This window comes from Penaeus vannamei, chromosome 25 (assembly GCF_042767895.1).
Source record: "Penaeus vannamei isolate JL-2024 chromosome 25, ASM4276789v1, whole genome shotgun sequence".
NCBI lineage: Eukaryota > Metazoa > Arthropoda > Malacostraca > Decapoda > Penaeidae > Penaeus > Penaeus vannamei.
In genome coordinates this window covers 15671698-15689197 of record NC_091573.1, presented here as the reverse complement: position 1 = coordinate 15689197, position 17500 = coordinate 15671698, and the positions used below count along the sequence as shown (strand labels likewise).

General features: G+C 48.0%; 4 protein-coding genes across 4 annotated transcripts in view; 2 read left to right on the top strand and 2 right to left on the bottom strand.

Moving 5' to 3' along the window:
- The window catches only part of LOC113819635 (uncharacterized), a 1367-nt gene extending 967 nt beyond the window's left edge, over positions 1 to 400 (top strand). The window contains exon 2 of the mRNA XM_027371843.2: positions 1 to 400. This exon is cut by the window's left edge and continues 461 nt beyond it. Within this exon, the coding sequence (XP_027227644.1) occupies positions 1 to 52 (52 nt within the window). The 3' untranslated portion in view covers positions 53 to 400.
- Positions 401 to 11571: 11171 nt separating this feature from the next.
- LOC113819629 (uncharacterized) lies at positions 11572 to 13159 on the bottom strand. Its single transcript, XM_027371836.2, has 2 exons — positions 13101 to 13159; positions 11572 to 12207 (listed from the first exon to the last, which is right to left on the bottom strand). Exons 1-2 carry the CDS (start codon positions 13110 to 13112, stop codon positions 11785 to 11787), a joined length of 435 nt encoding a protein of 144 aa, XP_027227637.2. The 5' UTR covers positions 13113 to 13159; the 3' UTR covers positions 11572 to 11784.
- A 543-nt stretch (positions 13160 to 13702) lies between these two features.
- Positions 13703 to 15492, top strand: LOC113819628 (uncharacterized). The gene is made up of 2 exons (XM_027371835.2): positions 13703 to 13745; positions 14664 to 15492. The coding sequence occupies exons 1-2, from the start codon at positions 13734 to 13736 to the stop codon at positions 15174 to 15176; spliced, it is 525 nt and encodes a 174-aa protein (XP_027227636.1). The 5' UTR covers positions 13703 to 13733; the 3' UTR covers positions 15177 to 15492.
- A 1577-nt stretch (positions 15493 to 17069) lies between these two features.
- Positions 17070 to 17500, bottom strand: part of LOC113819634 (uncharacterized) — a 2437-nt gene continuing 2006 nt past the window's right edge. Inside the window, exon 2 of the mRNA XM_027371842.2 lies at positions 17070 to 17500. This exon is cut by the window's right edge and continues 65 nt beyond it. Within this exon, the coding sequence (XP_027227643.1) occupies positions 17152 to 17500 (349 nt within the window). The 3' untranslated portion in view covers positions 17070 to 17151.

Here is a 17500-nt window from a genome sequence, read left to right as displayed (position 1 = left end):
GTCCTTCGTCCAGATGCCCCACGGGAGGGCAGTGTTCATCCACCACGGGTAGGGGGCGGCAGACGCAGATGACAGCGCAGGAGAAAAGGCAGAAGAGGTGGCGAAAGGAGATAAACCACAAGACAGGAAGTCTGAATAGGAGAAGGAAAACTTCAGCGAGATGAGACAACGGGAAGTAAACAAGTTAGAAGTGGTAGTACAGAAGAAAACGAGGACAAGGTGATGCAGAATGCAAAGAAGAAAGGAAGTTATGCAAGAAAATTTAATTGGGCATTTAACAGATCTCTTATGGTCTGTTGGAGCCCTATTATATGTTGATTTTCTTTTAACATTCATTTGCGTAATGCTATCAATATTCTGTGATAAGTAATAGGTTCCCATTACGTGTGTGAATGTGAATAAACGCTATAAATTCAAAACTATCTTGCTATTACCTATATTCATTAACTGAAAGAAGTAGAAGGGAAAGAATAATGAAAAGAGTGGAAGAAAGAAAAAGCATATATTGAGAGAGGGAGAGAGAGAGAGAGAGAGAGAGAGAGAGAGAGAGAGAGAGAGAGAGAGAGAGAGAGAGAGAGAGAGAGAGAGAGAGAGAGAGAGAGAGAGAGAGAGAGAGAGAGAGAGAGAGAGGCAGACAGCCAGACAGACAGAGAGAGAGAGAAAGAGATAAATAGAGAGATAGAGAGAGATAGATAGACAGACAGAGAGAAAGAAAGAGATAGATAGAGAGAAAAAAGAGATAGATAGATACAGAGGGTGTCTTTGACGCAGAGTAATTGCTCTGAAGACCCCTAATATCTTCAGAATAACGGTCAGGGTGTACTAGACCGAGTAAAAAATAATTCATACATAGGACCTTCGAAGCAAGGGTGCTGACGCGGTCCCCAGGGCACGGCAAGAGTGTAATAAGCCCGTGTAAGGCGCTTAGGGGAAGGGCATCCCAATCCATTAGTGGTGAGTAGGCACCCACGCCCATGGGGAAGGGCTAGCGACGCGGGTGGTGGGTGCCCTGCGGAGCTACCGCGAGTAGGGAAGGAGAGTGAGAGTGAGGAGTGAGAGTGAATGCATGAGGAGAGTGAGACTGAGTAAGGCGAGTGAGAGCGAGTGTGTAAGGAGAGTGAGAATGGATGAGTAAGGAGTGGGAGAGTGAGAGTGAGTGAGGAGAGTGAGCGTGTGAGTGAGAGTGAAAGTGAGTGAGGAGAGAGAGTAAGTGAGTAAGGAAAAAGAGAGTGAGTGAATAAGGAGAATGAGAGTGAGTGAGTAAGGAGAATGAGAGTGAGTGAGTAAGGAGAATGAGAGTGAGTAAGGAGAATGAGAGCGAGTGAGTAAGGAGAATGAGAGTGAGTGAGTAAGGAGAATGAGAGTGAGTGAGTAAGGAGAATGAGAGTGAGTAAGGAGAATGAGAGTGAGCGAGTAAGGAGAATGAGAGTGAGTGAGTAAGGAGAATGAGAGTGAGTGGGTGAGGATAATGAGAGTGAGTGAGTGAGGAGAATGAGAGTGAATGAGTGAGGAGAATGACAGTGAGTGAGTGAGAATGAGAGTGAGTGAGTAAGGAAAATGAGAGTGAGTGAGTGAGGAGAATGAGAGTGAGTTAGTGAGGAGAATGAGAGTGAGTGAGTGAGGAGAATGAGTGAGTGAGTGAGAATGAGAGTGAGTGAGGAGAATGAGAGTGAGTGAGTGAGAATGAGAGTGAGTGAGTGAGGAGAATGAGAGTGAGTGAGTGAGGAGAATGAGAGTGAGTGAGTGAGGAGAATGAGAGTGAGTAAGGAGAATGAGAATGAGTGAGTGAGGAGAATGAGAGTGAGTAAGTGAGGAGAATGAGAGTGGGTGAGTGAGGAGAATGAGAGTGAGTAAGGAGAATGAGAACGAGTGAGTAAGGAGAATGAGAGTGAGTGAGTAAGGAGAGTGAGAGTGAGTGATTAAGGAGAATGGGAGTGAGTGAGTGAGAAGAATGCGAGTGAGTGAGTAAGGAGAGTGAGAGTGAGTGAATAAGGAGAATGAGAGTGAGTGAATAAGGAGAGTGAGAGTGGATAAGCATATAAACGGTGGTTACCTTCTACGTTAAGACATGGGGCAGAGTACTATACTTGAAACGGCTAACTCTTTATTCTTAAGAGTTACTACACAAGTAGAAATAAACACGATACGAGCCTGATCAGCGCTGGTGGTGACCGCGGTAACGAGTTCTGGCGAGGGCAGCCGCGCGGTCGCCAGCTGGAGATCCGTGCGGTCCGGAGGTCAGGCTGTCTCTGTGAGAATCGTGGGGGAGGTCAACTTGGGTCGCGTTATATTTGACCCCGCTAGCCGGAAGTCTGCCGTGCTCGGCGTGGTCTATGCAAGTGGGCACAGGGGGCTGGCGTGGGGCTGCATGAGCGGCGACCCACACGGGCGCAAGCAGGATGGTGCAATGCGGTATGCTAAAAAGTGAGAAGAGTGAGTGAGTATGGAGAGTGCGAATGAATGAAGAGAGTGAATAAGGAGAGTGAGCCTGAATGAGGAGAGTAAAGAGAGTGAGAGTGAACGAGGAGAGTGAACGAGGAGAGTGAGTAAAGAGAGTGAGAGTGAATGAGGAGAGTGAGTAAGGAGAGTGAGAGTGAACGAGAGTGAGTAAAGAGAGTGAGAGTGAACGAGGAAAGTGAGTAAGGAGAGTGAGAGTGAATGAGGAGAGTGAATGAGGAGAGTGAATTAGGAGAGTGAGTAAGGAGAGTGAGAGTGAATGAGGAGAGTGAATGAGGAGAGTGAGTAAGGAGAGTGAGATTGAACGAGGAGAGTGAATGAGGAGAGGGAATGAGGAGAGTGAATGAGGAGAGTGAATGAGGAGAGTGAATGAGGAGAGTGAATGAGGAGAGTGAGTAAGGAGAGTGAGAGTGAATGAGGAGAGTGAGTAAAGAGAGTGAGAGTGAACGAGGAGAGTGAGTCAGGAGAGTGAGAGTGAATGAGGAGAGTGAATGAGGAGAGTGAATGAGGAGAGTGAGTAAGGAGAGTGAGATTGAACGAGGAGAGTGAATGAGGAGAGGGAATGAGGAGAGTGAATGAGGAGAGTGAATGAGGAGAGTGAATGAGGAGAGTGAATGAGGAGAGTGAATGAGGAGAGTGAATGAGGAGAGTGAATGAGGAGAGTGAATGAGGAGAGTGAATGAGGAGAGTGAATGAGGAGAGTGAATGAGGAGAGTGAATGAGGAGAGTGAATGAGGAGAGTGAATGAGGAGAGTGAATGAGGAGAGTGAATGAGGAGAGTGAATGAGGAGAGTGAATGAGGAGAGTGAATGAGGAGAGTGAATGAGGAGAGTGAATGAGGAGAGTGAATGAGGAGAGTGAATGAGGAGAGTGAATGAGGAGAGTGAGTAAGGAGAGTGAGAGTGAGTGAGTCAGACGAGTGAGAGTGAGTGAGTAAGGAGAGTGAGTGAGTGAGTAAGGAGAGTAAGAGTGAGAGTGAGTGAGGAGAGTGACTAAGGCTATTTTGATGTTTATACTCCCTTCTTATCTCACAGCCTATTTGGATGTAATAGATGTCCGTAGATTGTGTGGGAAGCAGCCCATTGCCCACAACTTGAATGCTCTTGGTCAAGGAGCCTTTTAAGTATTGTTTCCTGATCATCAACTGCAGTTTGTGAAATAGCTAAGATAATCTCTTCCTTTTCTGTCTCTTTCTCTCTTTGGGCGGTGTCTTCTCCCTTTGGGCGGCGGATGGTGATCGTCTTGTCGCCTCTTCGGATGACCGGGAATGGACCCTCGTACGGAGGACAGAGAGGAGGTCTGGGATGTTTTCTCACGAAGACGTGAGAGCAATCCTGTAGTCCTGGGGGCATGAATATATCCTGTTGTCGGGTGGGTCTCGTCGGTCGGCTGCGTACCAGGGTCATCCGTTCGCAGAGTTGTTTGCCGAAGGTTCCTGGTTCGAAGTTGCCGGCTGTGACGATGAAATCTGCAGGGAGGGCGAGCGTTGTTCCGTAGACCATTTCCGCGGCGGTGCACTGCAGGTCCTCTTTGAAGGATGTCCGGATGTTAAGGAGGACATGGGGGAGTTGGTCGACCCACCTCCTGTTGGAGGAGGATGTCAGGGCCTGCTTCATATGCCGGTGGAGTCGCTCGACCATGCCGTTGACGCAGGGGTGGTAGGCGGTCGTCCTGATTCTCTTGGAACCGAGTAGTACCATCAGCTGGCGCCAGAGTTCCGACTCGAACTGGGCGCCACGGTCGGTAGTGACGGTATCCGGCGTGCCGAAACGGGAGATCCAGGTGCTGAGGAAGGTCCTGGCGACCGTCGCTGCGGTGATGTCGCAGATAGGCGTAGCCTCGGGCCATCTGGTAAAGCGGTCGATCATCGTCAGGATGTAGCTATAGCCGTCGTCCGAGGGCAGGGGTCCCACTATATCGATGTGGATGTGTTGGAACCTTTCGTCTGGGATAGGAAACGTCTGGAAGGGAGATTTTGTATGCCTGTAGATCTTGGTCCTCTGGCATTCGATGCCCGAGCGGCACCACTGTCGAACGTCTTTGTTGATGCCAGGCCAGACGACTTTGCCGCGGATGAGATGTTGGGTGGCCCGGATGCCTCGATGCTGGTGGTATGCGTCGAAGAATCGCCGGCGGAGGGAAGGCGGGATGTATGGTCGTGGGTAGACGAGGGAGACATCGCAGAGCAGGTCGTCGCGGGAGTTTGGGATCTTGACTCTTTCTAGGCTAAGGGAAGTCTGGCCCTCTATGAGTGGAATCATGGACGCGTCCTGGCGTTGTTCACTGCTGACCAGGTGGTAATCCACTGCGTCGTCGGCGTGGGTCGCTGCAGCTATGGTAACCCTCGAGAGGGCATCGGCGGCCTCGTTGTCCGCGCCCCGGATGTGACGGATGTCCGTCGTGAACTGTGAGATGTAGTCCAGGTGGCGCTCCTCGCGAGGGGATTGGCGGCGGGTCCTCGAGTGTAGGGCGAAGGTGAGGGGTATATGGTCCGTCAGGATGTGGAATTCCTTAGCCTCCACGTACGACTGGAAGTGCCTCACCGCGGAGTACGCTGCCAGGAGTTCCCTTCCGAAGGCACTGTATCGTGACTGACGCGGCGACAGGGTCTGCGAAAAGAAGGCAAGAAGTTGCCATTGCTTACCCTGACGTTGCTGGAGGACAGCGCCGATGGCAGTGTCGGAGGCGTCGACGGCTATGTTGAGAGGAGCCTCGGGCAGGGGGTGGTTCAGCATGGTGGCGGAGGCCAGGGCTTCCTTGCAGGCTTCGAAGGCTTCGTTGGTAAGGGGCGTCCACGTGATTTTGGTGTTTCTGCTGGCCCTATTAGGTGTGATCAGGGCGTGAAGGGGCTTGAAAAGCTGGGCACAGTTGGGAACGAATCACCTGTAGAAGTTGAATATCCCCAGGTATTTTCGAAGTTGTTTCTCCGTGGCAGGCTTGGGGAACTTCCTTATGGCGGTGACCTTCTCCTGCGCTGGGGTGATGCCTTGAGAGGTGACGGTGTGGCCTAGGAAGGAGAGCGAAGCCGCGCCGAAGAGACATTTCCCTGGGTTGATAACGACCCCTGCTTCTTGCAGTCTGCCGAAGAGGGCGCGGAGATGATGGGCGTGGTCTGCCTCTGAGGCGCTGGCGACGAGGATGTCGTCGATGTAGGCGAAGACCCCCTCACGTCGGTGATAAACCGCTGGAAGGTCTGAGCAGCGTTGCGGAGACCGAAGGGCATCCTGAGAAACTCAAACAGGCCAAACGGTGTAATGACGGCAGTCTTGGGGATGTCCTCCTCAGCGATCGGAATCTGGTGGTACGCCCTCACGAGGTCGATCCTCGAGAAGACTGTACAGCCGGACAGCTCGTGGGAGAAGGAGTGCAGGTGCGGAGCAGCGTGCGTGCGGGCCCCGGATTGGTGGATTAGGGCCATACATTGCAGATCGACCGTCAGACCGTAGTGTGCCAAGAAGTCGGCGCCGATGATGGGTTGTGGGACGTCGGCGACGAGGAAGATCCACTGGAATCGTTGGGCGGGCTCGCCTTCCAGTGAGAGGGTCCTCGAACGCTCGCCGTAAGTGTTGATGGCCGATGTGTTGGCAGCTTCCAGAGTGCGGGAGGAGGGGAAGCGTTTATCCCTGTGGGAGGCCGGGAGGAGGCTGACCTCGGCCCCTGTGTCGACAAGGAAACGTAGGGAGGAGGAAGCATCTCGGACGTACAATAAATGCCTCCGAGGTCCGCGAAAGACAGGCGCACCCAGTTTCCGCGGCTTCCTCCACTCTTTGCGCGGCGGTGAAGGAACGCGGAAGCGAGGTTGGCGGATGGGCGTTGCAGAGCGCCTGATGTCCTGTTCAAAGCATGGTGGCGAAGGGGTGCGAAAGTGAGGCCGGGAGTGAGAACGTTCCTGTGTGGATATCTTCTGCACGGCCTCGGATAGTGTGGCGACATGGGCTGCAAGGGCTGCCAACGTCACGGCGTAGGTGGTGGTTGCGGCAGACACTGTTGTTATTGAGGATGTGGGTGCCCTAGCTACGAGCATCGCGTCGGCTTGCAGGGCAAGTTGCTCCAATGGGGCATTTGACACCAGCAGGATTTACTGGATATCAGCGGGCAGCCGCTTGAGGAAGAGGGAGCACATGACGTCAGGTGGGAGTGTAGTGCCGGTGCGAGTGAGGAGGCGCTGGAAGTGGTGAAGGATTTCTGTGGGAGTACGGTTGTCCGCGGCGTCAGACAACAGGAAGGAGGTTAACGCGGTCAGAGGGTTAGGTGCTGCTCGCCTAAGAATGGCCTCCTTAAGTTCGTCTTAAGTGGTGCACCGATGATTGTAAGGAAGTCACCGACGGTCAGAAGGAGTTCTGGCGGGAGGTTAGTGACCAGCAGGCGGAATTTTGTGGTCTGGGTGGTTATATTCCTGAGGAGGAATTCCTGCTCCACTTGAAAAAACCATTCCGGCAGGCTGGTCAGAGAGTAGACTGGTAGCGTCCTGTGTGTTGCTGACATCTCGTGTAAAAACTTGGTTCACTCCGAGGGTCACCAGTGTTGGGGTTATAAAACCGAACTGGATTTTATCTCTTTATTTGGTGATGAACCAAGCACAAGTGATGTCAGCAACCGTCGTGAGGCGAATGATGATTCCGGCTCAGGTCCGGTTGCTTAAGAACCTGACCGGCGATGTTTACTCGGTCAGTCTGGGCAGTCCCGAGGCAGGAGTCGGCGAATCACAGGTCAGGTGCGGTTCTCGATTGATGACCAATCAGGAACCGCTACACCTTCTCCATCGAGAGCCCGCAGATGTATAGAACAGATTTTCTAGATAAATAAAAAAAGAAGCTTATCTTGTCACACAGGTCCTCTCCCCTATGGTGTACACACTTCACAGGCCCTCTCCCCTGTGGTGTGCAGAGAGAGATCACTCAATTGGCGAGGCATTATTGTCACCCACTTGGCGTGATCCTCCAGAGCTAAAGCTACCAGACTTGAGCTTGATTTTGATACTCTTTGACAACAAACTACACAGAGAGCTCCGCCAATTTCTCGTGGATCGCCGCGACAATTGGCCAGGCCTTCTCTTGTAGTAAGTGCCCCACTACCGCTCCCTTGGAGAGCGAGGTTACAAACCAGGTCTGGACCCTCTGGTACTGGTCATAGTTTGTGGCCACGCACCAAGGGCGACTTTTCGGTGTCTAACTCTTGCCTTCTCTTTCTGACTTCCTGGTGCAGCCTGGGCCTGCGGGAAACGTTGATTTCCAACATTCGCCTGGGCTTGTAGCAGGATTGGGGTGCAGAGCGTTTACCACACCAAAACTCCGAGTTCAGCCCACCCAGGGGGATCTCCTGTCCTGTAGTGCTGAAGGGTCGAGTGTAGGGATCAGAGCTTTTCGTGAGGCCCTTCTTAAGACCTCACCCAGAGAGGAGGTATAAAGATAATCCCCGAAAGGGGAGCAATCTGTTTCCAACTCTCTAAATGACCACAATATGAATCATACCATGACAGTCACCCTGGAGCCTTTCAAGGCTGCAGGGGGGCTAAAGAAAACCCAAAAGCAGGCCGAACAGAAACAGGACAAGACAGAAACACCAACCACAAAGTCTGTCCATGCACACCAGACTGAGGGAAACCTGAACTCCCCTCAGAACTCCCTCAGTCAAGAAGGGGCTCCAGCTGTACCAGCCAAAACAGCTGCCCCCCACTTCCAAAGGCCTTAAACCCCTGCAAAGGGGAGGCGTGAAGCGACGAAGGGTGGAAACTGACTCTGAAGAAGAGGCAGAACACATCCCAAGTCGACGCGGTTTAAGGTACAAAAAACCCTGAAGACTTCGACAATGCATACCAGCTGGTAAGGGCATTGGAGAAGGAAAGAAATGTAAGATTATAAATTCGAATCTCCAGAGATGAGGGCATGATCATTGCCCCCAAAGACAAAGCCACCATGAACTTCCTACAGGAAATCAAGGTGTTAAAAGATGGGAGAAAGGTGTGTATCTCACCACTGACCTCCCAAGAGAAAAAGTCCGATGGTGCTACTTGGCTTTCCACTAGGGTTCGACGTGGAGGTGATCACGTCTCTCCCACAAGTGGTGGAGACTTCCCGCATGACCAAAGGGAAGTCTCCAACCAGGCAAGTCCTGGTTATCCTCAAGGGAGCCCCAATCACCACCCTTGATCTGGGTAACTGGGGCTCATACAAGCTCAGGACATATGTGCCAGAGCCCTTGAGGTGTTTCACGTGCCAGAAATTTGGGCATCACCAGGCCAACTGCAAGGCCAAAGCCAAATGTGGTGTATGCAGCGAGGCACACGAGGCACAAGTGTGTATAAAGGCACACAAAGATGGCCAGAAGGACACAACAGCCAAGTGTCCAAACTGTGCCAAAAAACATCATGCCTGGAGCCTGGCTTGCTCTGTCAGGAAACAGGCAGTGATTAAAAAGCAGGAGCTAGCCAAAAAGCGTCCTGACTTTGTCCCTGCGCCCCCAGGCACCTATGTCTGGGGCCAAAACGAAAAACAAAATCAAAAAGAAAAGACTCCCCGACCTCCTAAGAGGGAGTCGCCCCCACAGAGAAAATTGGATACCTCTAACAGAGAGGAATTCCCTAAGCTTGCTAGTGGCAAAACAACAAAAAAGAACCAAAGGGAAAAAGGTTCAAAGTCCACAGCAATTGTCCCCCCAGTAGATGATAATCTTTTCTTTGACGAGAAAGATATGACTCTCCTGTTGAGTGCTGTAATTTCTGCAGTAGCAACAGCCTTGGGGAGGACCAGTGAGGAGGCGGAGAAAGCAGTGCAGTTCGCCATGACGGCTATGACCCAAACACTCTTAAGCACAATCTGCACCTCGCCCGCCGTGGTTGTCTTCCTTGACCTGGAGAAGGCTTTTGAGTTGGCAAGTCCGCTTGCCATTCAAGAGACCCTAATCCACAAAGGAGTCAAAGGCAGACTCTTGGCCTGGATAGCTGACTATTTTAAAAATAGATCAGCAAATATCAGATTTCAAGGCCACCTCTCACAGCACATGCCACTTGAAAATGGAACTCCTCAGGGAGGGGTTCTTAGTCCAGCCCTGTTTAATTCCCTCATGTTCAACATACTCGACATTCACCTGCCAGAGGGATGCAAGATCATCTCTTATACAGATGATTTGGCAATCATAGCCTCTGGCAATCACTGCCTTACTAGAGATCAGCGTTGTCTGAACCTGGTGTCTGAAGAGTGTTGTAGGACGGGTCTAAAAATATCAGCAGCAAAATCCAAAGCAATGGCACTGAGAACCAATGTCAGAAACAAAAAACTCACTATACAGGGTATGGATCTGGAATGGGTGAAGGATTATCTATACCTTGGTGTATGGATAGGACACACACTCACTTTCAAAAAGGAGATCCAATACCTGCTTGACAGAACCAAGGAAAGACTGTCAGTCATGAAAGTCATGACAGGGAGACACATAGAAGCAGGACACAAATTACTAAGATCATTCTATGTGTATGCTGTCCGTCCTATTATTGACTATGCATCTGTCGCCCTCATTGCTTCCAGCACAACATTAAAAGAAAAACTGGAAACAGTACAAAACGAAGCAGCCAGGATAATTCTAGGTGCACCTAAGTGGACAAAGGTCATCAACCTCCTCATGGAAGCTGATTTACCGTCCATGGACACAAATAGATCTTATGGCAGCACAGTTCCTTTCCAAGGTCCTGCAGGCACCCACAAACTCCTAAGACAAAGAGTTCTCAGACACCTCGCCCTGATTACAAAGAACCCCCACCGTGGGCAAACGAAATGATCGAATTCTCAATTCTAAATCTCACAATGAGAAAAGATCAATATTCCATGCCTAGCCTAAAGGCACAAGCACAAAGGGTCATTGAACAAATAACTCCGCCGGGTCGTATAACTTACTACACGGACGGATCCGTGGATCCAATAAACCATACTGCAGGCGCCGGCTTTGCAACAAAGGATACCACAGCATCCATTAGGGTCACTGACAATGCCTCAACGCTTCAGGCTGATCATGGAAGCATTGACACACGCGTCCCTGAGGGGAGGGCACGTTGTCATTCATACAGATTCAAGAGCAACTATTGACAGCTTACAGCATAGCATGCCCCCAGATAACATCTACATCTTGACAACAGTACTATACATAGCCCAAAGAATCCTTAGTCAAGGTAGAAGAATCATCATAAACTGGGTCCCAAGCCACATAGGCATACAAGGGAACGAGCTTGCTGATAAACTAGCCGAAAAAGGCAGGGGTATGCCCCCATCCTCCATGATCGTTAAACCCAGCCGAAGGGGACTAAGCCAAGGTACCAAAGCTGCAGCGTGTGCGGTCCTCCGGGGAGCACATAGAGAAAACATCACAAAATCGCTCGCTGCCAAGTGGTACTCAGATGCTTCAGGCTATGAGCCACAGGCCCTTCCTCCAAATACAAAAAGAGGTACCGAAGTCATACTATTCAGACTAAGACTAGGTTACCAATGCGCTTGGCAAATTATTGACAGTGAGACTAGGAGGTTATGTAAACACTGCGGCGCACCTAACGCCACCCTGTTACATTACTTGCAAAATTGTGTACACACACAATTTCTGAGGCAGGGACCACCCTCCACAGCCGCCGGGCTGGTAAAAAGGGTGTGCAACATGCTTTCTCCATGGCAGCTGGATCGCTTGCTTGCAATCCAGCCACCGCGGTAAGCATGCAGTTCAAAGAAAACATCTGAGTTAACTAGAAATAGTTAACACAGGCCGGGCCACTCCAGAGAAAAGGCCCGGGCGAAGCATGACTTCGCAAATCTAACTGAACTGAACTGATTGTCAGAGAAAGTTATGGTCCATATACTACCCTGAAGAAATTTGAGAATGTGTATGTAAGACGGAAAGCGGACAGTATTCGGAACTCTGCTTTGCCATGGCTTGAGAAAACATCAACTATTTCTCTGTCATTAATTGTCTCTCAGGAAGGACGAATGTGTAACAACAGAACGTGCGATCAATTCCTCTCAGAACAGCCCTTATTTATGTTACCTTCGTCACTCAGCTTGATATTCTTGCAATTTATTTTATTATTTTTTTCATCATGGAATAGCATACGGAGTAATGATGCAAAATTTATGGTTTTATGTCTATATTTTTACTTGTAGTGTAATATTTTATACTAATATAAACTTTAAGGATACCTCCGAGCAGAGACTCAGAATGACAGCACTAAGACGAGAAACTGTTTACAAATGAACATAAATGCAGTTGACAGCAAATCAAGCGCAGGGGAGAGGGGCAAGTCAGGGGACGATGTCGGTGATACGAGGAACTGCTACAGAGTGGATAGCAACACTACAGGCGTCGCGTAGGCCTCTTCGTGGTGGTGGAGATTCCAAATAAGTCCATATCCCTGAGCTGCTCCATGAAGGTGACCACGTGAGGCATGACCCTCTCGGCGGCGTTAAAGCGGTGGTGCGTGTCATCCGGGATCTTGGTGCCCTCCACCTTCTCCGTGGCCTCTATGAGCTTGCGTGTGATGGGCAAGAACTCTGTCATGACCCTATTGATGATCTGGGGTTCACTGGCCTTGCCCTGGGACTGCGAGATCTTGTTGAAGACCTTGACGATTTCGGGCAGCACGTCGATGGTGGCGGCGACGATGTTCTCGTAGTCGCCCAGGTCACGAGAGTTCTGGGGCTGCAGGACGCCCAGGGCTTGTTGCCTCTGCGGGGACGCCCGGCCGAGGCAGAGCACGGCGGCTGCGACCAAGAGGACCTGCGGAGGGTGCGGAAGGTCAGCGCAGGTCAGTATACATACATGTATATATATGCATATATTTATATGTATGTATGCACTTGTTTATATATGTATACATACATATACAAATATATAATATATATATGACGTATACTTTATCTATATCCATGTGTGTGTGTATCTGTGTATGTATGTGTGTCTGTTTGCGTGTGTGTGTACGAATATATAAATATTTATGTATATCTATAGAGATATGTACACATGAGTATATATATATATATATATATATATATATATATATATATATATATATATATATATATATATATGTATGTGTATATATATCAGCATATACATTTATATGTATATATAAGGAATAGCATTTGTAAGATATATTTAAAATATATATGTAACACACACATATATGTATATAATATATTCGCTACGATATATATATATATATATATATATATATATATATATATATATATATATATATATACACACACACACACACACACACACACACACACACACACACACACACACACACACACACACACACACACACACACACACACACACACACACACACACACACACACACACACACACACACACACACACACACACACACACACACACACACACACACACACACACACACACACACACACACATATATATATATATATATATATATATATATATATATATATATATATATATATACACATATACACTACATCACACACACATATATAAGCGTTAAAGTATAAAGATAAATATATATGTATATATAGATATATATGTTTCAATGTATATATATATACATATATATTTATACAAACACACACATATACGCAAGTGAGTGTGCGTGCGTGCCTGCGTGAGAGCCTGCCTCTGCCAACCTTAAAGACCATGTTGCAATGTGTGGCTGAGCGACGTCCAAGAGCGGGGTCGAAGGTTGTGTGTGGCCGGGGAGCGAGTGCATCCTTTATATAGGGACTTCTGGTCCGGTCGGGTATGGGAGGGTGGGGATTGATGACCGGTTCAGGGGGAGGGAAGGGGTCTTTCTGCGTAGAAGTTGCTGTGGATTAAAGTTATGGCTTCATGACCTCTTCCTTATAACGAGCAAAATTCTTTGTTTATTCACCAAGGGAAGTAGGCAGGGGAGAGTAACAGACAGAGATGTGGACAGATAGAAAGAGAAAGACAGGAAGGCAGAAGAGACGGAGTAAGAGACGGAGAGAGAAAGAGAGAAAAGGACAAAATAGTGATGGAGAAATAAAAGAGTGCTAGAGAGACAGAGGAGAGAGACAGAGAGAAAGAGAGAGAGAAAAAGTCTTGCATATCCCACATACCTCGCTCTCGTCCCTTCCCACAGCCAGCACCTGCGCTTCCGCAAAGCTCTAACCTTCGGGCAAAGAAGATCCTGCAAGTGCTCCTGCACCCGCTGGCAACTGTTCGGGCGGAACGAACTCTATATAAGCGATGCCAGCGCTGCCTCGTCTTCATTCCAGTCTCATATTTCTGTTGCTAAGATGTACCTCCGGGTGAGTGCATCTTGATTTTGTTACCGTATTTTGTTTTGTTTAGATTCCTGTGGTTATATAGGATCTAAGGGGGTACTGTTTTTCATTCACCTTAGAGTGCTGTTTCTGTAGCTAATGCTGTTAATAATGTTATTGTTAATTTTGAGATTGGGAAAAATCCTGATGTTCTCTCCATATTATTATTGTTAGTGTTATTATTATTATTTTCTTATAATGTAACTACTATTATTGCTAGTATATTAAATATGTTGCTCTTGTTATCACTTTCATCACTGTCATCAAGGTAGCATATATATATGCATATCTATCTATACTCATGGTAAGTTTCTAATATTTCTATGCTCATCATTGTCAGTGTCATCGTATTCAGCTAGTCTTAAACAAAACGCTGACGCCCCTTTTCTCAAGTTCTTCGCAGGCTTTTTTTTTCTTTGTTTTTTAGTGATTTTACCCCCTTTTCTCAGGATTGATGAAATTGGGCCCTATCTTAGGACTGACAAAGCCCCCCCTCCATTTCCAGGGTGCAGTACAAAAAACAAGATCACAGGGCAAGAAACAGAAACAGTGGAATTTCCGTAGCTTTTAAAAGTGCCACAAATGACATGGCTTTTGGATTCGAAGGCAGGAGAAGCAAATGAGAAGTGCCAATAATTTCTGTTGACTATAGATGTAACCAGTGATGAAACTGAATGAATCTGAGGAAATTGTAATTATTGTGACGAAAATATCCATGTCTAGAGTATAGTGCTGTTGAGCCACTTTTTTCTTGATTTTCTCGGGAGAAAGACCCCTTTCCCCCTAGAAATCGCTAACACGCATGTGGTCCACCGCCCTAGGGAGTGAGGGGTTCTCTTCCATTTGATTCTAACATGTAAGGATTTCCGAGGGATCCTACAACATAATTGTCGGTCCCCGCAGATCCTCCTAGCCTGTGCGACGTGCGCGTGTGCCGTCTCGGCCCAGAGGTACGAGGCTCTCGGCGTGCTGCAGCCGGCGAGGCCGACGGGCCTGGGCGACCATGAGAAAATGGTGACGGCGACCATCGAAATCCTGCCGGATGTTGCCAAGACCCTGAGGGAGCTCGCCATGAGGATGGCTCGCTCTCAGGACGACCCCTTCGACTCGCAGAACATGTTCGAGATCCTGATGGCGTTCATGCCCGTGACCCGCAGGATCATGTTCTCCGTGGCCAAGGCCGAGGGCCGGACCGTGTCCGAGGAGGAGCTGCAGAGGCTGGACCAAGCGGAGAGGATGTTTCCCTCCGCCTTCAAGTTTTTGGTCAAGATGCACGGGGGTGACCTGTTCGGCTTCGAAGACCCCGACGCCGAGAAGGCCCCGACGGAGGACGCCGCCGCCCTCGCCGAAGCCAAAGTGAGCGGCTCCTTCGTCCAGATGCCCCACGGGAGAGGGATGGTCATCCACCACGGGTAGGCGGGAGGCGGACGCAGACGAAGGCACAGGAGTAGGAGGAGAGAGAAACATCCTCGTCAATCTCCGACGGAAGAGAAGGAGAAAGAGAAAAGGCACAAGACATGAAGTTGGAGCAAGGAAAGGAGAACTTAAGCGAGATAAGAAGACAGGGAATAAAGAAGTTCCAAGAGGTAGAAGAAAATGAAAAGAGGATATAGAACAAGAAGAGAGGGTAGTTCCAGAAGTTCATCATAAAGCCATTGTAAAAAATTCCATTGACATTCATTTGCTATCAGCATTCTTTGTTAAATGTTCCCATTATGTTAATAAACTATGTATAAATTCGAAGATATCTTGTTATTACCTATTTATCAATTGAAGGTTGAAGGGAGCGATGAAGAGAGTAGAAAAAAGGATGGACAGATTTAGAGATAAAAAGAGAGATAGGAGAGAGAAAAAGAGATAGCTGGAAGAGGGGGGGGGGGTTGTATACTGCAGACGAGAAATTGCTTTAAAAGTACATAATATTTTCATTTGTTGATGAATAACAGTCTGGTGTATTAGAGTAGATAGCTTGAAGCAAGGGTGCTGACCTGATACCCAGGGCACGGCCAAAGTTAGGTTGAATAAGGAGGGTGCCATGCCCAAGGGGAAGGGCATCAACAATACAGGTGTCTTTCAGAGCCATCGCCAGTTGGTAAGGAGAGTAGGAGTGAGAGTGGGTGCTTTGGAGGAGTTGCTGTAGATTAAAGATATTTGTTTTTATCTAATCTTTATCACTTTTTTATATTTTTTTTCAGGGAATGAACTAATTTGTATAGGCTTTTTTTGGCACTGTTCTTCAACCTCTTTTGAGATCATGGCTCACTTATGTCACTTACAAATTCAAAGATATAGAATTTGTATCAATTCACTATAGAATACATTTATAAAACAAATTGAAACTGGTTTACTTCTATGAAAACAGACACAGAGTTAAAAGTAAAAATCAACAGTTATGCTCTTTTGTTACATGACAGCACCTAGGATCGGAAACTAATTTAATGTTTGTCCTTCCTTCTTATCTCTAAAGCCTTCTGAAGCAAGGAGATATCCATAGCCCACGTGGGAGGCAGCCCGTGGCCCACAGCTTGTATGCCATGTCTAGGAGTTCCACGTGTTGATGTGTTATGTATTTTCTTGATCATCAACAGTAAAAAGGCTATAATAATTTCTTTCTGTGTCTCTTTCTCTCTGCATTGACTCAATATCTTGATAACTGTATAATTGCCTTTCTTTTGTTTGAACCTACTCTTTCTTTCTCAGTATTTTCCTATCACCTTATTTGATTTTGTATTTGAATAGATCAAACGCTATTTATTTATCTCCCACTTATTTGACCATATTTTCCTTGGCCTGTATATTTGCCTGTGTGTCAGCCTGTGCAAATCTCTTTTTATCTATACCATAGTATATGTGTATGCAGTGGCTTAGCTATTAATTTAGGGGGCCCTTGGGGTTGGGTCCTTAAAGAGCTCCAAGTGTTTTTAGGTGTATAGATATGTTGGGAACCGTAGATATATAAAGTACCTTTCCAACTGAATAAGGGGGAAACTTATTCTGTCAGAGGAACAAAGATCATCACAAGGAAGTTTTAGTCCGTATACTATCCTGGAGAAATGCTAGAAAGTGGCTATGTCTAGGAGACGGAAAGGGGACAGCATTCGAAACACTATTTTGTCATGGCTTGAGAAAACATTAAATTGTCTCTCAGGAAGGACAAAACATTAACGACAGAAAATGCGATCGAGTCCATTGAGAACATCCCTTGCCTATGTTACCTTCGTCACTTATCTTGATATTTTGCACTTTATTTGATTTCTGTTCCATCATGGAATGGGATGAATAAGGATAAAGTGTTTATATATATGTTTATATATTTTTACTTGTACAGTGTACAATTCTATACTAATTTTAACTTAGAGGACAGGTCGAGTGGATAGCAACACTACAGACGTTAAATGGGCCTTTTCGTGGTGGTGGAGATTCCAAAGAAGTCCATGGCCCTGAGCTGCTCCATGAAGGTGACCACGTGAGGCATGACCCTCTCGGCGGCGTTGAAGCGGTGGTACGTGTCGTCCGGGATCTTGGTGCCCTCCACCTTCTCCGTGGCCTCCATGACCTTGCGTGTGATGGGCAAGAACTCTGTCATGACCCTATTGATGATCTGGGGTTCACTGGGCCTGCCCCGGGCCTGAGTGATCTTGCTGAAGACCTTGACGATTTCGGGCAGCACGTCGATGGTGGCGGCGACGATGTTCTCGTAGTCGCCCAGGTCACGAGAGTTCTGGGGCTGCAGGACGCCC